Raw genomic sequence first — 16,477 nt, 5'->3', positions numbered from 1 at the left:
TCATAATGCAAACCTAATCTTATTGACTTGGTGCAGTTTTCACTAACACAATATTTTTCTGTTCTCTTGACTGACATAACTAACTCATTTGTTTCATCAAACAGCAACAACCAAAGTTCATGACCTAATACATAACATTCATACTTTATATTTTTAGCTCTGAGTTCTCTTGTAAGCTGTTGCATTTAATATTCTCTAAAAAGTCAACTTCAACAGTCATTCGCACTGGTGCCTTCAGTTCTACAGGCTCTCCTTGAAAGTCAACAAGTCTGAATTGCATGTCTTTCAAATTATGAGGACTAATGTGAACCCATTTACCTAAATGAGTTGCTATGACAGGAACGTTTGGAATGAACATTGAATTGACTGCATAACAGAAAGACTTATATTCTACTGAACCTTTACTATTAACTCCTGAAATACCTGTGACATTAGCTATTTTTGACTCAATATACAAACAATTACCATAACATACGTATGGAACAGATTTCATCTCAATCGTTTGTCAACACTTTTCAAAGGAAATGTCATATGGTATGCACCCAAAAGAAGTTGTACTCTATGACTCATTCTGGTATCTTAAACTCTTTCTCGCTGCTGAACTTCAATGTTCCCTCAGAAGAGAGTTCGACATCTATGTTGTCAATAGTTTCTTTATTTATGAGAGTATCTATGGCTCCAGCAATTTTATCTATTCTATACCCAGCTCTATTAGGAAATGTTATAACACTTCTTTTGTCATCTATTTCAATCTCTATGAAATCTGTTTCATCTGTTATGACAAAAGTTGCGATAGTATTGAAGTCAACAACTCTGAAAGCAAGCGCTTCATTCTGAAGACCTAAGTTTGTTTGTAGCTTTACTGTCCCGTATTCGTTTGGGTCTGTACTTTGCAAATAGAACAACATTTTATTCTCATTAAAATATGACTATTGCTGCATATGCGTATGAAACAAATGAAGCAAGAAGAGCACATGAGATAGAAGAGAAATTAGCCGAAAAAGCAGATAAAAACCATGTTCATTATATAAGTTCAGACGAACAGATTATAACGGACTACCATGGATATTTAACACAGGATGAAAAAGTGAAGACAGAAGATGTTAATGAAAGAAGATATAAATTCATTCGTGCTAAAGGTTATGATATACGCTGTACTGTACAGTATGACACAGGTAAAGCACCAGAAGCATTTGGTTATAACGATGAAATTTATGCCTCTACTTTCTCTGTTAACGGTGTATTAGTTGAACCAAGATTTACATTGAGAGTTAAGACAAAAATAACCGTTGAAGATGCTATTAAAAGTAAAGCTGACAAAGATGAACTTGACGCAACGAACAAAGTTTTGAAATCTCATAAACACAATATCTCCGATATAAATGAACTTCAAGCTACATTAAATAGTAAAGCTGACAAGAACCATACACATGAATCCTTCACTATTGTTAGAGCAGACGACATAATATTGAACTATACCCTTGGTTCAAGTGCACCTTTAGAGAATCCAAGTACAAGCGTAAAAGATACACTAAACTCCTTAAATAACAAATGTATGAACATTGAAGGTCATGTCAGAAACTTTGAAACACATGAACTACCAGCAATGTTAGATAAGAAAGCAGACAAAAATCATACACATAACTCCTTCTCAACTGTTGCTATAGAAAGTATTGAAGGAACGGTTGGCGGAACTGGTGGGGATGCATTATATTATAAACCTCCTAACTTTTCACAAGGTTTAACATCGAATGAAAACATAACAACGAAGAAAGAAATTAGCTGTAAAAATGTTTATGTCATGGACGATGAAAATAATGTTAAATTCACTGCTCAAGATTTATATGATAATAAAGCCGACAAGAACCATACACATAAATCCTTCACTACTGTTAGAGCAGACGACATAATATTGAACTTTGACCTTGGTTCAAGTGCACCTTTAGAGAATCCAAGCACTAGTGTAAAAGACACGCTTAACAGTTTAGATAACAGTTGCAGGAATATCGAAGATCATGCCAGAAACTTTGAAGCATATGAACTACCAACAATGTTAGATAAGAAAGCAGACAAAACAGAGCTTCAAACATTAAAGACAGAAATACTTCAAACATTATATCCTGTTGGTTCTATTTATACGTCAATGAACTCAACAAATCCAGAAACAGTTCTGGGTTTTGGTACGTGGAAGCAGATTGTAGATAAATTCTTATACTGTGCTAGATATTCAAAGCAAACAGGAGGTTCGAAGAAAATTAAAGAAGCAAACCTTCCACCGCACACTCATACAGGAACTACAAACACAACAGGTAATCATTCACATTCAATAACAAAAAGAGGTTATACAAATCTTGCAGCAGGTTCGGATAGACAGGGAATGAATAGATATGATATTTCAAGTGACCAGTAGATTCAAGCACAGGTATTTTCTGTGGAACCACAGGAAATCATTCACACACTTTCACAACAAATCCAACAGGCTCGGGTGCAGATTATATGCCACCATTTGTGACTGTATTTGCATGGTACCGCGTTCAATAAACATACTTGAGCCTAGAATAAAATCTTTAACTTTACATAAATGAGCTTGAAAGAAGTATTCGAACAACATCCATGGAGGTCATTTAAGAAGTTCAATGAAGCAGCAAAAAGTTGGGGATTTACTAACAGAGCTGAAGTGAAAAAGTTCTTTGACAAAAATGTTGTACATCAAACAAAAATAAACCCTTACGACTACTTTTTACCAATTTACTCCAACACTCCTGACGCATACCAATTTGACACTCTCATTCAAAGCAGAAAAGGAGGACATAAACCATTCCTCATCTTCATTAATGTTAACACTCGTAAAGCATATGCATATCCAATGAGGAATAAAGGAACTCGTGAAGTGTTAAGAGTTTTACAAAAGTTTGTAGCAGAACATAGCCCAAGTACTTTAACATCAGACCAGGATTCAGCATACCTCAGCAATGAAATCACAGATTTTCTCATTAAGCATAACATAACTCACTACACTACTGAAGACCATAACCATAACATACTCGGCATCATAAACCGCTTCATAAGGACGCTCAGAGATTTAAATCAAGAGCGAGACTTTACCGAAGAAACAATGAAACATTTTCTCGAAGTATATAATTCCTCAACACATTCTACAACAGGACATACACCAAATTCAATGACACAACAACAAGAAGAAAAGTATATACAAAAGAAACGAAGCCAAACACAAAATATCAGAAATTCAACACAATTTACCCTCATTCCTGGTACAAAAGTTCGTGTAGTTCTTGACGACAAACCATTGACAAAGAAACGTTTAAGGTTAAGTCGAAATTATTATATCATAGACTCTACGCAAGGTAATGGATATCTTATAAAAGCTGCTGACGACTCCATAGCGTTTTACCCTCGTCATAAATTAGTCGAAAGTAGTAATGGCAAACTTGCTGAAACCATTGACGAAGCAAAGCGAGGAGTGGTTATTGAAATACTTGGCTATAACACAAACGATGACACTTATAAAGTAAGATATGAAGGAGGCGTTGAAGATGTTATACCATCTAAGAACTTGAGAGAGTCGAAGCCAACACATCTGGGACCATTAGAGCGGGAGTACTGGAAAGACAAAAATATGCCAGAAAGAATAAGAAAATTCTTCTAAACTTTTTCGTTGGATGTAAATCAGACAAAAATATATTTTAGGTGAAGAGGTGAGATTTCACCTGTTTTCTCACCTGTTTTTTCACATGTTTTCTCACCTGTTTTTTCACCTGTTTTCTCACCCTCACCGCTTAGCGGCTCAGACCCTTTGGGTCTCGTGAATTTTCATGAATTTCCTTAAGATAGAAAAAATAAAGTTAGTTTTATTTTTATTTATTTTTTTATCTTGTATGTAAAGATATGATTTCAACAATAGGTTCTACAACAATTCAAACAACTACAGCACCAAACTCTTTAGTCATGAATCCTACATCTATGTTAGTAGAGATGAAAAGCTTCATTCCTTCTTCATATACTTTTGAGACAGAAATACAAAGAATTAAGCAAGAACTTTTAACAAGTAATTTAGACTGTAGTGCGAAAGATGAAACAAATGAACAGTATCTTTATGACATGCAGGACATTATTGACCATTTACCCAAATTACCTGAAATCCAACAACAAAAGCTCACTATTCATGAATTCGATGAAATAGAAGTGAAACCAACTGACTCAGTAGAAATAAAGAAGTTCATACGTAAAGTAAACTATGAGTTTCTAGGATATCATTGCAACCATAAAGTTATGGACAAAGATTGCGACATGGTATATAAGAACATCTCTGACATATATAAATCTGGGGAGTTTAAGACATACGACAACTTTGTTTCATTAGTTGCTGAATGTGTATGGCAGATAAGAGATAAAGATAAAAGATGTAAAATATGGAATGGACAAATAAAACCAACAACTTTTGAGTTAAAGAAAACCATTGACGCCTTAGTTGTTCTAGCAGGTCAAATTTCAATGTATAACGCAAAAATGAATCCGCAATGTTCAAAATGTAAAGCAGCAATGAGGAAATATAACTACTCCGTCAAAGAGATAGAACGTATGAGAAACGACTATGCTGACTTAAAGAAAGAAGTAGAGAAACCAGCAGAAGATAAAATGGACATGTTAGCATTTCTGAACAAAAACTATCCAACAGCTGACGATTTCCTATTATCTGATGTCAAGAAGAAGTATAAAGAAACTTTCGGCATTGTTAAAACTTTTGACATACTGACAGAAGAAATAGAAGCTACGAAATTGTTTAGAATTTCAAATATACATCGTACAATTCATGTAAAACGCTTATAAAATAACTGGGGTGAAAAATTAGGTGAGAAAACTGGTGAAATCTCACCTCTTCACCTAAAATATCTTTTTATTGAATTCAGCAACAAAAATAATGAATTTCATTAGTTAGAAAAATAACGCTAATTTTATTTTCTAAGAAAAATTTTTATCTTGTATGTAAAGACAGTAATGTCAAACATTGAGTTTGAAACAGTTAGAAAGATAGACAATGACACCAAAGTGGTTAGAATAGGTGATTTAAACGTAAGATACTCAAAGAAATACAACAAATATTCTTTGTCAGACATTATATCTCCATCTGGAAAGAAAACAAACGACTGGGTTAGAAATGCTTCAACTCAGAAAATTTTGACAAGAAATCCTGAGCTTATGATATCGGTAAGATTCTATGGAACTACAGCATATCTCATTGACAAAAGTCTTATACCAATAGTTTTGTTATGGATTGACCCAGTTGTTGGATATAACTTCATAACTTATGGTTCATTCGATACGGAACGTTGCAGTGAAGGCTTACTTTACATCGTTCAGAAACCGAAGGACTTCAATACAAAGAGATATAAGATAGGAAGAACATATAATATAACTCAAAGATATGACAGTACAGTCAATAGAGTCAAGGTTGTGTTCGTTAATGATATGAGAGCTGCAGAAACAGAACTACTTGAAAAGTTTGAGAAAAGGTATGGTGCTCCCATGAAAGGTAAAGAAACGTTTGAAGTAGATGAGATAGATAAAGCTATAAAATTATTTGACGAAGTTGCTGAAAAATACATGTAAAGCGTTTATTTTTGGTCTTTTGTGAAAGTCAGAAAATAAAGTTAGTTTTTTATAAAATATTTTTTATCCGGAATATAAAGACAGATATGTCAACAACAGAGAACACAACAACTGCTATCGTTCATGAAGCCATTAATGAAGAATATGAATACATACAGTATAACAAACAATTGAGACTCATTCGTTCAGTCAAAGATGACATGTACCAAATGCAGAGTATAATGAACGCTCTTCGTTCTACAAAGCAAGCATATCATTGGTTTGAAAACCAACAGACAAAAGAACTTTTAGAAGAATTTCCTCATATGATTGCTTCCCTCGGAAAACCGAGAGAAGAGATTCCGTACGAAAATCGCAAGAATTTGGCTCCTGGTTTGAAAGGTTATTATGTTCATAGACTTTTAGTAAATGCTGTAGCAATGTGGGCTTCACCTCGTTATGCTTGTTATATTTTCATGATGTTAGATGAACTATATAAAGCAGAACGTGAAGATATGGAAAAGAAACTTCATGCAAAAGATGAAGTCATTGAATCCAAAGACAAAAGCATACAGAAAAGAATACCACGTTCAGTACCAAAAGGAAAGGAAAAGAGTTATAAGTATATGATATATACTGAAGAGTTGGAGAAAGAAGAAGACAGTGACATGGTTATGTTGCATTTAGTCAGAAGAAACAACAAAAGCTTTTACGACCTTGCTAAAATATATAAATCTGACAGAAACTGGTTCTATCGTGAAAACTTACCGATTTCAATGACACCGAATGAAGATGTTAAACAGATAGTTCAAGATACGTTACCTCAAACACACTATGACATCAAAGGTTGCACAATACTTACATTCAAAGAAGACTTAACATTACTGAAGGAAAAAAATAACAGAATATTTCGATAACTTCAAAGAGGAAGAATGAAAAAAAATCTCGTCGGGTGCCACGTTAGAACCATAGTGGAGAAAACCATGATAAAAACAAAACGCTCCATGTCGATCATAATCGACGAAGTGCAAATCTTCACTTCGTCAAGTTTATTTTGTTTTTACCATTTAATTGTTGTAAAATATCGATATGAAGACTAACCAAAAATATATTTTTGCTTAAATGACGTCAGGGTCAATTTCTTCAACCATTTCACTTCCTTCGTCAATGTCAATAGAAGCTTCTTCAACCTTTGGTAAGAATTTCTGTATAACATCTTTGTTCGTTATTGTCTTCAGAGATGAAGGATAATATTTCACATTTGTTTCACCCTTCTTATATTCTTTCTGTTCGGAAAGATTTAAAGCAATACTGAAGAAGTCAATATTAGAGTTCTTTATAACAGTATAATGAGTATCTTTGACATTCACGAAGAAACCCTTTTGTTTCAAAACTACTGCTAACTCTTGTGAAGTATAACGTTTGCGGTCAATGACAATAGCTAATGGTCTGACATACTGACCAAACTTAGATTCTTTCACAAACTTCTTGTTAAAGATAACATTAACATTTGAAGCATTATTGAACTCATTCTTGATGGCATTAGCGAGAGCATTGTATGAAAAGAACTTGCAATCTTGCATGTGTTTCATTAAAATAAAAATATTAAATTATTTTGAAAAATAACTTAAAAAATGTAATCTAATTTTTTAAAAAAAAATATTTTTTATTTCCTACTAAAGATGTATAGGAAGTTGTCTAAGTTAGAACACTCGGAAATAAAACAACTTCTTACAGAAGCTAACATAGATGTTGCAAAACATTACGCGACAAACAAAAAAGCACTCGCTGACATCCTCAATGACTACAATGGTGAAATAACTTATGATAGAATTCATGAGTTCATAAAGCCGCAACGCGGCGAGGACGAAGTCCATGCAAGAACTTTTCCTTTAAATGACGTTGCTATTGACTTATATCATAGACGTTCAGTACCTCATGAAGTAAGAAGAGAAATGTTTGACATAACAAATGCAAACGTTGGTGAAACAAGAAGAAGAGACGACACACTGAAACAACAGAGAAGAGAGATGTTTAAGAGCGCTATAGAACAAGTTCGCAAAGCTAACGATGTCATTCGTTCCATTGACGACAAACCAAAAGAAGGTGAGAGATGGTTAAAGAAAGATGAAGAGAATAGGAAGAGGAATGTTAAGACAGGCAATAGACTCATTGACTTTAACATCGAAGCTTTAGATGAACCAAACAGAGACTACTTACACAAACATTTCGGTAAGGTTTTCATGAGACTCTTAGAGAAGATTAAAATAAACTCCCAACAAAGATGGATGGTATGTTATAAACTTGGTGGAAAGTATGAATGTTCTACGTTAAACCTCAATAATATTGGAACATTACTACATCAGCTCTTGAAGGAGAACTTTATATCAGAGATAGAAGCAAATGCTGCAGGTATTGTTGAAATGCACTATGACTTCTTCTTGACAAACATAAAGAATCTTACTGAAATAAAGATGTATGATTTAACAGAATATGAAGGCTTAACGATGTCAGATGTAAAGAAAGGCAACCAAAAAAAGAGACCATATAGAGATGAAAGCACACTGACAAATGACCAGAAAGCCATTTTGGAAGCTCTTAAGCAAACAGGAAACCCAGCACTTATAGAAAGCTTTTGGAAAGATAATGGTGAAAAGAAGTTTTATAAGAAGAGAAGCGGTCAGTTCTGGAAGTATCTTTGCACATTACCTATAAATCTTGAACGCTACCAAATCTTCAATGAACTTAACAAAAGAACTGCAACACTTATGACAGAAGACAATTGTTTCGTTTATGCTTGCATTCAGGCTGGAGTAAATGAAGAAACTATTGACCACATGAGAGAAGTCATTTCGTGTTAGAGACTTTCCTCAAAGTAAAGTACAAGAAATTTCTGATGCAACAGGTATAGCATTTAATGTTACCATTGGTTATTTCAATGACTCAAGACATAATGAAAAATAAAGAGATATATACCAAAAGAATGTGAAACTGTTCGAACTATTGACTTACTTCTTGTTGAAGACCACTACATGCTAAATGAAAGACTTCCAATGACAACATATTTCATTCGCAACTATATAGAAATCTTGAAGGAGTGTGGTGGAATGAACATTGAGAAACAGATGAAGATTTATACAAAGAGAGAAGATAAATATGTAGTTCGCATGGATAGAACTACACCGCTATGGGATGTTATGAAAACATTGTGGGAGTGCAAATATTTCGAACCTATTTCTTATGGAGAACTTTTCACATATACGACTGACTTATATAAACAGAACCTTGCACCATTTAAAGATTTGACATATGCTCCAAAGTATTGTGTACAACTGAAGAAGAAAGCAGAGTCAAAAGAAGTAAATAAAGCTAAATGTAAGTTCATTCCTGAGCATGTTTTCTTTGCTGACTTTGAGTGTAGCACAGACGGCTTTCATAAAGCTTTTAACATCTGTTACGACAGTGAAGATGGTTCAGTGAGTGAAAGCATATGGGGTCAAAACTGTGCAACAGAATTTTTGGAACGACTTCCTGACAAGAGTTTAATATATTTCCATAACCTCAGCTATGATATAAACTTCATCTTAAGACACATGACAGAAGTGAAAGGAACTCCCATCATTAAAGGTTCACGAACAATGCAAATAACTGGTTTATATAAAGGACGGGCAATTATTATAAAAGACTCTTACAGTGTTATAAATAAGAAGCTTAAACTATTTCCTGCTATGTTTAATTTACAAACAGGACCGAAAGAAGTATTTCCATATAACTACTACAGCAGTACTTTGTTAGCAAATGACAACAGAACTGGTGTCATTTCTGAAGCATGTAAGTTTATCCAGGATGCAGATACATTTATGAAAAACATAGATTCCATCAAAGGTTGCAGAATAGATGAAAACTACTTCGATTTAGAAAAATATAGCTCATTTTATTGCAAACAAGATGTAAGAATTTTAAGAGAAGGTTTTGTAAAGTTCCGCAATGACATATTAAAAGAATTTGATTTAAACGTTTATGACTACGTTAGTATTTGTTCAATTGCTAACAAATTGTTTGAGAACAGAGTATACTTCCCGAATGGAAATCTTTATGACCTCTCAAATAAACCAAGAGAATTTATTTCGAGATGCATTCAAGGTGGAAGATGTATGTTGTCAGATAACATGAAACAAAAGAGCGAAAAGAAACTCATTGCTGACTTCGACGCTGTTTCATTATATCCATCCGCTATAGCAAGACTTTATACTTTAGAAGGAATTCCAAAAGTATTGAAGGATGAGATGTTAAGTTCTGAATATTTGTTAAAGCATTTATTCGATGACGACCAAAAGGAACCCATTGGTGAAAAGTTTATGTCTGGCTTCTTTGTTCTCATTAAGATAAAAGAGATTAGCATACATAGACACTTTCCTTTAATAGTTTGTGACCCTGAACTAAATCCAGAACTTAACGTTCCCAGAAGTTCAAACACTTGCTGTTAATGTATGTTGACCATATAACATTACAAGACCTCATAAAATATCAAGGTGTCAAATGTGAAGTGTTGCAAGGATACTATTACAATGGAAACAGAGATATTAGAATAAGAGATGAAGTAAAGAAGTTGTTTGAGTTAAGGTTAAAGTATAAGAAAGAAGGAAATCCTTTGCAAGAAAATATAAAGCTCATTCTGAACAGTATTTATGGCAAAACTATTCTATCTCCTATTGAGTCAAAAATAACCATAGTAGATGACAAAGATGCTATAAGATATGCCATCAGAAACTACAACCATATAGTGAAGTTCGAAGGTTTGGATGGTTCAGATAAAACTATTTTCAAGCTAACGAAAAGCATTTGCAGACACTTTAACTTCTGTCCACTTGGTGTTAATATTCTGTCTATGTCGAAACGTATTATGAATGAAGTATTCTGTACTGCAGAAGATATGGGACTTCAAATATTTTACCAGGACTGTGATAGCATGCATATTTTCAATGAAGACATACCAAAGCTTGCAGCAGAGTTTAAGAAGAGATACGGTAGAGAACTTATTGGTAAAACATTAGGTCAGTTCCATTCTGACTTCGCAGAAATAACACCTGGAAAACAAAGTTTAGCATACAAGTCAATATTTTGTGGAAAGAAGACCTACATAGACTTACTCACTAACGATTTAAATGAAGTTGCATTCCATGCACGTTGCAAAGGTGTCAAACAAGACGTCCTTGCTTTAACAGCAAATGAAATGTTTCCTGAAGCTATACAATGCTATTACAATGAAGATAAGAACATTCACATACCTGTTGGAACATATGACAAAGACTCTGAGTTCAGTTTAATGAAACTTTACAAAGCACTTTATGATGGTCAAGAGATTGGATTTGACTTATGTAAGTCATGTCAACCTTGCTTTGAAGAGAAGTTTAACTTCTCAATAACGACTAAAACAAGCTTTATTCGTAAGTTGAAGTTCTGAGGTCATTTATTTTTGTCAGCAATGAGGTCATGAATGAGGTCAGCAATGAGGTCATGAATGAGGTCATTTATTTTTGTCAGCAATGAGGTCATTCGTGATAAAAATAAAGCTAGCGTAGATTTTACAATACTGCGATGGTAGAGTTTAAGAGTTGTGCTTCAATGTAGAGACAGTCCTTCCCATCTGGAGGCAAGAACACTGGGCAGTTATGGTCATGAGTGGAGAACATGTCTATCCAAAACTCACGATTGAAGCCAGTTAATTTATAGTATTTAGGGTTAGGAAGTGGTGAAGTTCTTGTATGACCAATGAACTCATTTTCAACGCCTTTGGCTATATTAGAGAAAAGAATAGCTTGCTTTCTATCCCAAATGCCAGGTGTTACAATCTTTGAAAATTCATTTTTCCTCGGAAGCATTGCATCATAATTGAAAACATTTTTGAAATCATCACTTGGTTCAGAGATTTGAAATCTTATACGTAATGGATTTTCTTTCTCTTTAGCGACTTCATTGAATGGTGAGAATACAACAAACTGACAGTCATGTGTTCCATCTTCATTTTCATTAAATTCATAATGAAAGTCTATAAGTTGTGGCTGACTACCTTCTTCTTTCAGTTGTGCAAGAAACTCACGTAAAGGCTGTAAAGTTTGTACTTCAATGTTAAACTTTTTCTCGAACATCTCATTAAATGAAGTCATACATTGTTGCAATGTTGTATCGTCTTTAAAGTATTTGTATATGTGAATGTTTTGGGCGCTTAAAGACTGTTCGTCATTTTCTATCTCGACTTGAAGTATAAAGTCAACCTTTCTGAAAGCACGTGTTATATACATATTTGTTATGCCAATGTACTTCTCTTCATTTATGTTCACAATCCAGTCTGTTGGAAACTTAAACGTTACTCTGTTCCCCTTTATTTTGACGTCAGGGTTTTCACTACTGAACGCAACAGATAAAGGTATTTGTCTATACATTTAATTCGGATAAAAATAAACCATTTACTCTTTCTTTGCTTCAGCTTCTTTAGCTTTTGCTTCAGCTTCTTCTCTAGCTTTTTTCGCCAGCAAACGTGGGTTCTTTTGTCTTCCAGCAGCTAATGCAGCAAGTTGTTTTTCACTAAGTTTTCTCTTTGGTCTCTCTGGCTTTTGTTCTTGTTTTTGTTCCTTCAGTTCGGATAAAATTTGCTCACGAATTTCTTTCTTCAATGCTTCAACATCTATGACCCCTTGGGTCTTGTCCGTAGGGCTTGTCTGAGTCATTTGACTGCGGATAAAAATCTAACTTAAAACTTTAACCAATGTAAAATGAGCTTGTCAAAATCAGAGCGAGAGTCTATTATATTAAATGACGCAAGAGGAATACAACATCCTTTCTATTACGTAAGTCAGAGTAAAGATGGTAAAATATACGTAAGAAAAAGAAAGGTTCCATTAGCGAATGCAGAAAGCGACAGCATTAAGGTGTATGGCAAGGGTGAAGCCCATATAAAACATTCTGTTCAAACTGAGCCACCAAAAGAACAAGAAGAAAAGAAGCCAGATGTACTTTCAATAACGAACCAAGAGCTTATTGCAAAGTTCGTGAATTTCATTGAAAAACAAACCGAGTCAAAGAATCCTGACCCGCCAGTGAAAGAAGTTGAGACAAAAGAGAATGTACAGTTCATTGAAAATGTCAAGAAACAACTTCCACCACGAATGCCCAGAAGAAGAGTGAGAATAATGAAGTAAATAGATATTTTTATCTGAAGTAAATACATGCAGAACGAACAGCTAAACGAATTTACTCCAGCAGAGCATATTCATCAGATTCGCTCATATTTCGATATCATAGACAATGCAGTTCAAATTGGTGACACTAATAGAAAATATTCTGACGCAAAGATTCCATCACAACCTGGAACTGCTAAAGATAACACATGGGTAACATTCAATCTCTCACCTCCTGGTGAAAATATGTTGGACCTTTACAATACATTCATTACGTATAAAATGGAAGGTCAATTTATTGTAGATAAAGAAATTGGTTCAGGTTCCAATAAAACAAACCCACCAGGATTTTGGATTGGTTTCGATGACGCTTTCTATGCAGTTGCTGGATATCAAATCCTTGCAAATGGTCGTATCGTATATTCTCAAGACAACGCAAGAGAAGAAGCATATATAACTTCAAACTCACAAACTACCGAACAAATAAAGAAAGTAGATGTTTTCTCAAAGACTCGACATGAAGATGTATGGAGTCATTCGGGAACATGCAGAACAGGACAAATTGTTAGTGGTCCAATTACAGCAGGAAAATCATTTGATTTTAAGCTTCGTTTAAGAATTCCTGTTAGAAGATTCCTTCCATTAGAAGCTATTCGATTTATTCCAGCTTTTGCAGGAAACATTCAGCTTAAAGTAAAGTTCAGTAGCGACGCCTTACAATGCACATCTATATCTGTAAATGATATCATTGCTTTCAATCCAACTCTTAAAGTTGCATTTGCTTCAGATTCAAATCCACCGACAAATAAATTTGTTCCATGGAATGAACCATTCACTATGATAACGAAGGCAGTAGAAGCTAGTGGAACAGTTACTATTACAACTGTAACCCAGCAACTATTTCGAACAAAGATGGATTTTAATGAATGTTTCATTCATCCAAAGTCATTCTCTTTAGACCCTAACATTTATACAGAACTTGTAGAACATTATACAAACGAGGCTTTATGTTTTCCTGTTAAAGTTATGGATTGGATTCCTATGGACGGTTCATTCTCAAAGAATACAGATAGTTCAAGTGCAACATTTACAGCAGCTTATACGCCTATTAATGTTAAAAGTATTTGGGCACTATTTAGAAAGAAAGACAACTATTATGTTAATTTTGAGAACCCTAAGTTTAAATATCTTCAGCTTTCCATGGGAGCTTATGGAAATATGCCTGCAGAACCTGAAAAATCATATGGACCTGTATTTTATGAAATGGTTGCGAACGCTTGCAATACAAACAATGATATGATAGGATTTAATGAAGATGTTATGAGGTCATTGATGGATGATGGTAGTGTGGAACATAAATGGGATAGCTATGACAACACACATTTCTTATGTGGTTTTCCAACAGAAGTGGACTTTTGCTTCCAGCAAGGTCAAACATCTACTGCTCCAATAACATACAAATTGTCTGTTAAAGGACCTATTGAACTAGCAACTGAAAACGTACCAAAGCCACTTATTGGATTTATGAGTGATTGTTGCTTTGCCATTCAGGTGCGTGCTAATGGCATCCCCATAATAAGATTAGATGACTATAACTTAGCTACGGACGACAGTGAGGAATAAAGGATGAACGTTTATTTTTAAAGCTTATAAATGAGTTCTTCATCAAGCTCTCGTGAACCTTCACCATCTATGAAACAAACTTTACCAAACGATTATGGAGCACCTATTGAATATTTCTTACGAGCTGCACAATGGCAAAGAGCAGTCTCACCAAGGTTAGGTGTTCCACCAGCTCCTGTCAAAAAATAGCATTTGGTCAAGTCCTTATATAAGATATGGTCTCCCACTAGGTTTGCTAGCTACAGCAGGAGCAGTTATGATGTTGAAAAGAAATAAAGCAAATGTTGTAAATAATACTGAAGTAGCTGAAGTTAAACAAACTCCAACACCTTCGCCAAAACCAACGTCAAAACCAACGCCTTCACAAGCAAAACCTTCAATGACTCCTGAACCTATGGAAGTACAAACTCCTGTTCAAAAGTCAACTCCTAAACCGACTCCAACATTTAAACCAGAACCTACTCCTCAAATAAATCGTAAAACTCCTGCGTTTCCTTACTGAAAAAATAACGTTATTTTTATTTTATTTGAACATTTTATTTAGAGTAAAATGACGACTAAAGTCACTGAAGCAATGAAACAAAAGTTTATGGTAGAATACATTAAATCAGGAACTATTCCAGAAGGTTTTTACATTCATACTATGAAGGATGGTAGAGTTCAGTTTAGAAAGATAAAGCAACCATTAGATAGAGAAGGTATATTAAGGAAGATTAAACTTCATGAGGACAACATTGCTGAACTTAAGAAGAAGTTAGAAGAGTTGGAGAAAGGAAGAGAGTTATAAAGCAATGAATTCAACAGGGTGAAAAAACAGGTGAAAAAAGAGGTGAGATCTCACCACTTCACCTAAATTTATTTTTGTGCTATGTTTTCATACGCGTGAGGGTGGTGATATAATTAATTTTTAAGTTTATTTTTTATTTTATTTTTATATAAATGACGAAAACTATTGAGATAACAAACTACAACGGTCATGAGTTCAAGAACTTGTTCTTCGTTCCTCGTGAAAATACATTCTATCAGATACGAGGGAGAAAGGGTAAAGTTAGTTTGAGCGTTTATGACAAAGAGCATTATGGAAGATATATACAAGCAATAGATACAAACGGTAAGTGTGTTTCATTAGCTTTGTCAAAACTTATAAACATTAATTATGACAGTGACTTTGACCTATATGAAGAAGAAAGTGAGTCAGAAGATTATGAGCTGTTATGTGAAGCACAGCAATGGGAGGAGTTGCAATACTTTTGTAAGTGAGAACATTAATGGGAACGTTAGTGAGAACGTTTATTTTTTACATTAGTGAGGTGAAGAGGTTGGCGGCTTTGTAAATATTTAAGGTTAAATTAGTGTTATCGTTTGTGTTGTAAAATATACGTTAACGGTTTTGTAAAGTGTCAAACCGTTATTTTGGGTAAGGTGGAACGCAGTGCCACCATAACCAAGATAGGTATACTAACTTTTGCCAGACGAGTTGGATGATATTCAACAAATCAAGGACTCAGTTCAGCAGTTCATTGCAAAATACAACAATACACCACATTTATCTCTCAATATTAATCCAAAAACGAATAGTAATTACACTCCTAACGAATTATTCGAAGTTTCAAAATTTTGGTACGAGCCAGAAATGCAAAAATGGGAGTTATATATCAAAGACGAATGGGTCTTAGCAAAATTTGAATAATTACATCATTTTAAATGACTACTAAACAATTTTATTTATGATCAAATTTTATATATTTTTTTGGATCAAATCCATTTTAATAGAATTTATATACTATTCATCTATTAGTAAACACTACCGTATATTATTTTTTAAGCTATCTTATTTTTTGAAATTTTATTCAAATCTTTGGTCGCAAGAAGAATTGCATGATAAATAAAAACATTTAATCAAAGTCAATTTTATTTTTCATATTCAAATGGACTGAGTGTTAACATTTAACATTTTTTGCTAATTGTCGTCAAAAATTAGGCGTAAAGCAAAAATTGATATTTCATATGGTTTTATGATAGATAAGCATTATATTCCCACTCATTATATTCGTAAATTTTGAGGTTTA

General features: G+C 34.0%; 10 protein-coding genes and 3 pseudogenes across 13 annotated transcripts, besides 1 other annotated feature; 9 read left to right on the top strand and 4 right to left on the bottom strand.

Moving 5' to 3' along the window:
* Positions 1-15,872: part of a mobile genetic element that runs on past the window's edge.
* Positions 146-908, bottom strand: TVAGG3_0929100 (annotated as a pseudogene). Its single transcript has one exon. A coding segment is annotated over exon 1 (763 nt).
* TVAGG3_0929090 lies at positions 926-2,541 on the top strand (annotated as a pseudogene). Its single transcript has one exon. A coding segment is annotated over exon 1 (1,616 nt).
* Positions 2,582-3,667, top strand: TVAGG3_0929080 (integrase core domain containing protein family; the record flags this gene model as incomplete). Its single annotated transcript, XM_051252524.1, has 1 exon — positions 2,582-3,667. One exon carries the CDS (start codon positions 2,582-2,584, stop codon positions 3,665-3,667), a length of 1,086 nt encoding a protein of 361 aa, XP_051078098.1.
* Positions 3,907-4,848, top strand: TVAGG3_0929070 (organellar and viral DNA polymerase type B; the record flags this gene model as incomplete). The annotated part of the gene is made up of 1 exon (XM_001307788.1): positions 3,907-4,848. The coding sequence occupies one exon, from the start codon at positions 3,907-3,909 to the stop codon at positions 4,846-4,848; it is 942 nt and encodes a 313-aa protein (XP_001307789.1).
* On the top strand, positions 5,017-5,628 carry TVAGG3_0929060 (organellar and viral DNA polymerase type B; the record flags this gene model as incomplete). The annotated part of the gene is made up of 1 exon (XM_051252523.1): positions 5,017-5,628. One exon carries the CDS (start codon positions 5,017-5,019, stop codon positions 5,626-5,628), a length of 612 nt encoding a protein of 203 aa, XP_051078097.1.
* Positions 5,715-6,152, top strand: TVAGG3_0929050 (KilA, N-terminal/APSES-type HTH, DNA-binding family; the record flags this gene model as incomplete). Its single annotated transcript, XM_051252522.1, has 1 exon — positions 5,715-6,152. A coding segment is annotated over one exon (438 nt), but the record flags the coding sequence as incomplete, so codon positions are not given.
* Positions 6,726-7,199, bottom strand: TVAGG3_0929040 (uncharacterized protein; the record flags this gene model as incomplete). Its single annotated transcript, XM_051252521.1, has 1 exon — positions 6,726-7,199. One exon carries the CDS (start codon positions 7,197-7,199, stop codon positions 6,726-6,728), a length of 474 nt encoding a protein of 157 aa, XP_051078095.1.
* Positions 8,031-11,071, top strand: TVAGG3_0929030 (annotated as a pseudogene). The gene has a single exon. A coding segment is annotated over exon 1 (3,041 nt).
* TVAGG3_0929020 (uncharacterized protein) lies at positions 11,193-12,050 on the bottom strand (the record flags this gene model as incomplete). Its single annotated transcript, XM_051252520.1, has 1 exon — positions 11,193-12,050. The coding sequence occupies one exon, from the start codon at positions 12,048-12,050 to the stop codon at positions 11,193-11,195; it is 858 nt and encodes a 285-aa protein (XP_051078094.1).
* TVAGG3_0929010 (uncharacterized protein) lies at positions 12,075-12,335 on the bottom strand (the record flags this gene model as incomplete). The annotated part of the gene is made up of 1 exon (XM_051252519.1): positions 12,075-12,335. One exon carries the CDS (start codon positions 12,333-12,335, stop codon positions 12,075-12,077), a length of 261 nt encoding a protein of 86 aa, XP_051078093.1.
* TVAGG3_0929000 (uncharacterized protein) lies at positions 12,381-12,806 on the top strand (the record flags this gene model as incomplete). The annotated part of the gene is made up of 1 exon (XM_051252518.1): positions 12,381-12,806. The coding sequence occupies one exon, from the start codon at positions 12,381-12,383 to the stop codon at positions 12,804-12,806; it is 426 nt and encodes a 141-aa protein (XP_051078092.1).
* On the top strand, positions 13,623-14,127 carry TVAGG3_0928990 (uncharacterized protein; the record flags this gene model as incomplete). The annotated part of the gene is made up of 1 exon (XM_051252517.1): positions 13,623-14,127. A coding segment is annotated over one exon (505 nt), but the record flags the coding sequence as incomplete, so codon positions are not given.
* Positions 14,668-14,910, top strand: TVAGG3_0928980 (uncharacterized protein; the record flags this gene model as incomplete). The annotated part of the gene is made up of 1 exon (XM_001330265.1): positions 14,668-14,910. The coding sequence occupies one exon, from the start codon at positions 14,668-14,670 to the stop codon at positions 14,908-14,910; it is 243 nt and encodes an 80-aa protein (XP_001330300.1).
* Positions 15,873-16,477: the final 605 nt, after the last annotated feature.

Source organism: Trichomonas vaginalis, chromosome I (genome assembly GCF_026262505.1).
Source record: "Trichomonas vaginalis G3 chromosome I, whole genome shotgun sequence".
Taxonomy (NCBI): domain Eukaryota; phylum Parabasalia; order Trichomonadida; family Trichomonadidae; genus Trichomonas; species Trichomonas vaginalis.
Note: the sequence above shows the minus strand (reverse complement) of the source record. Positions and strands in the feature narration are given on the sequence as shown.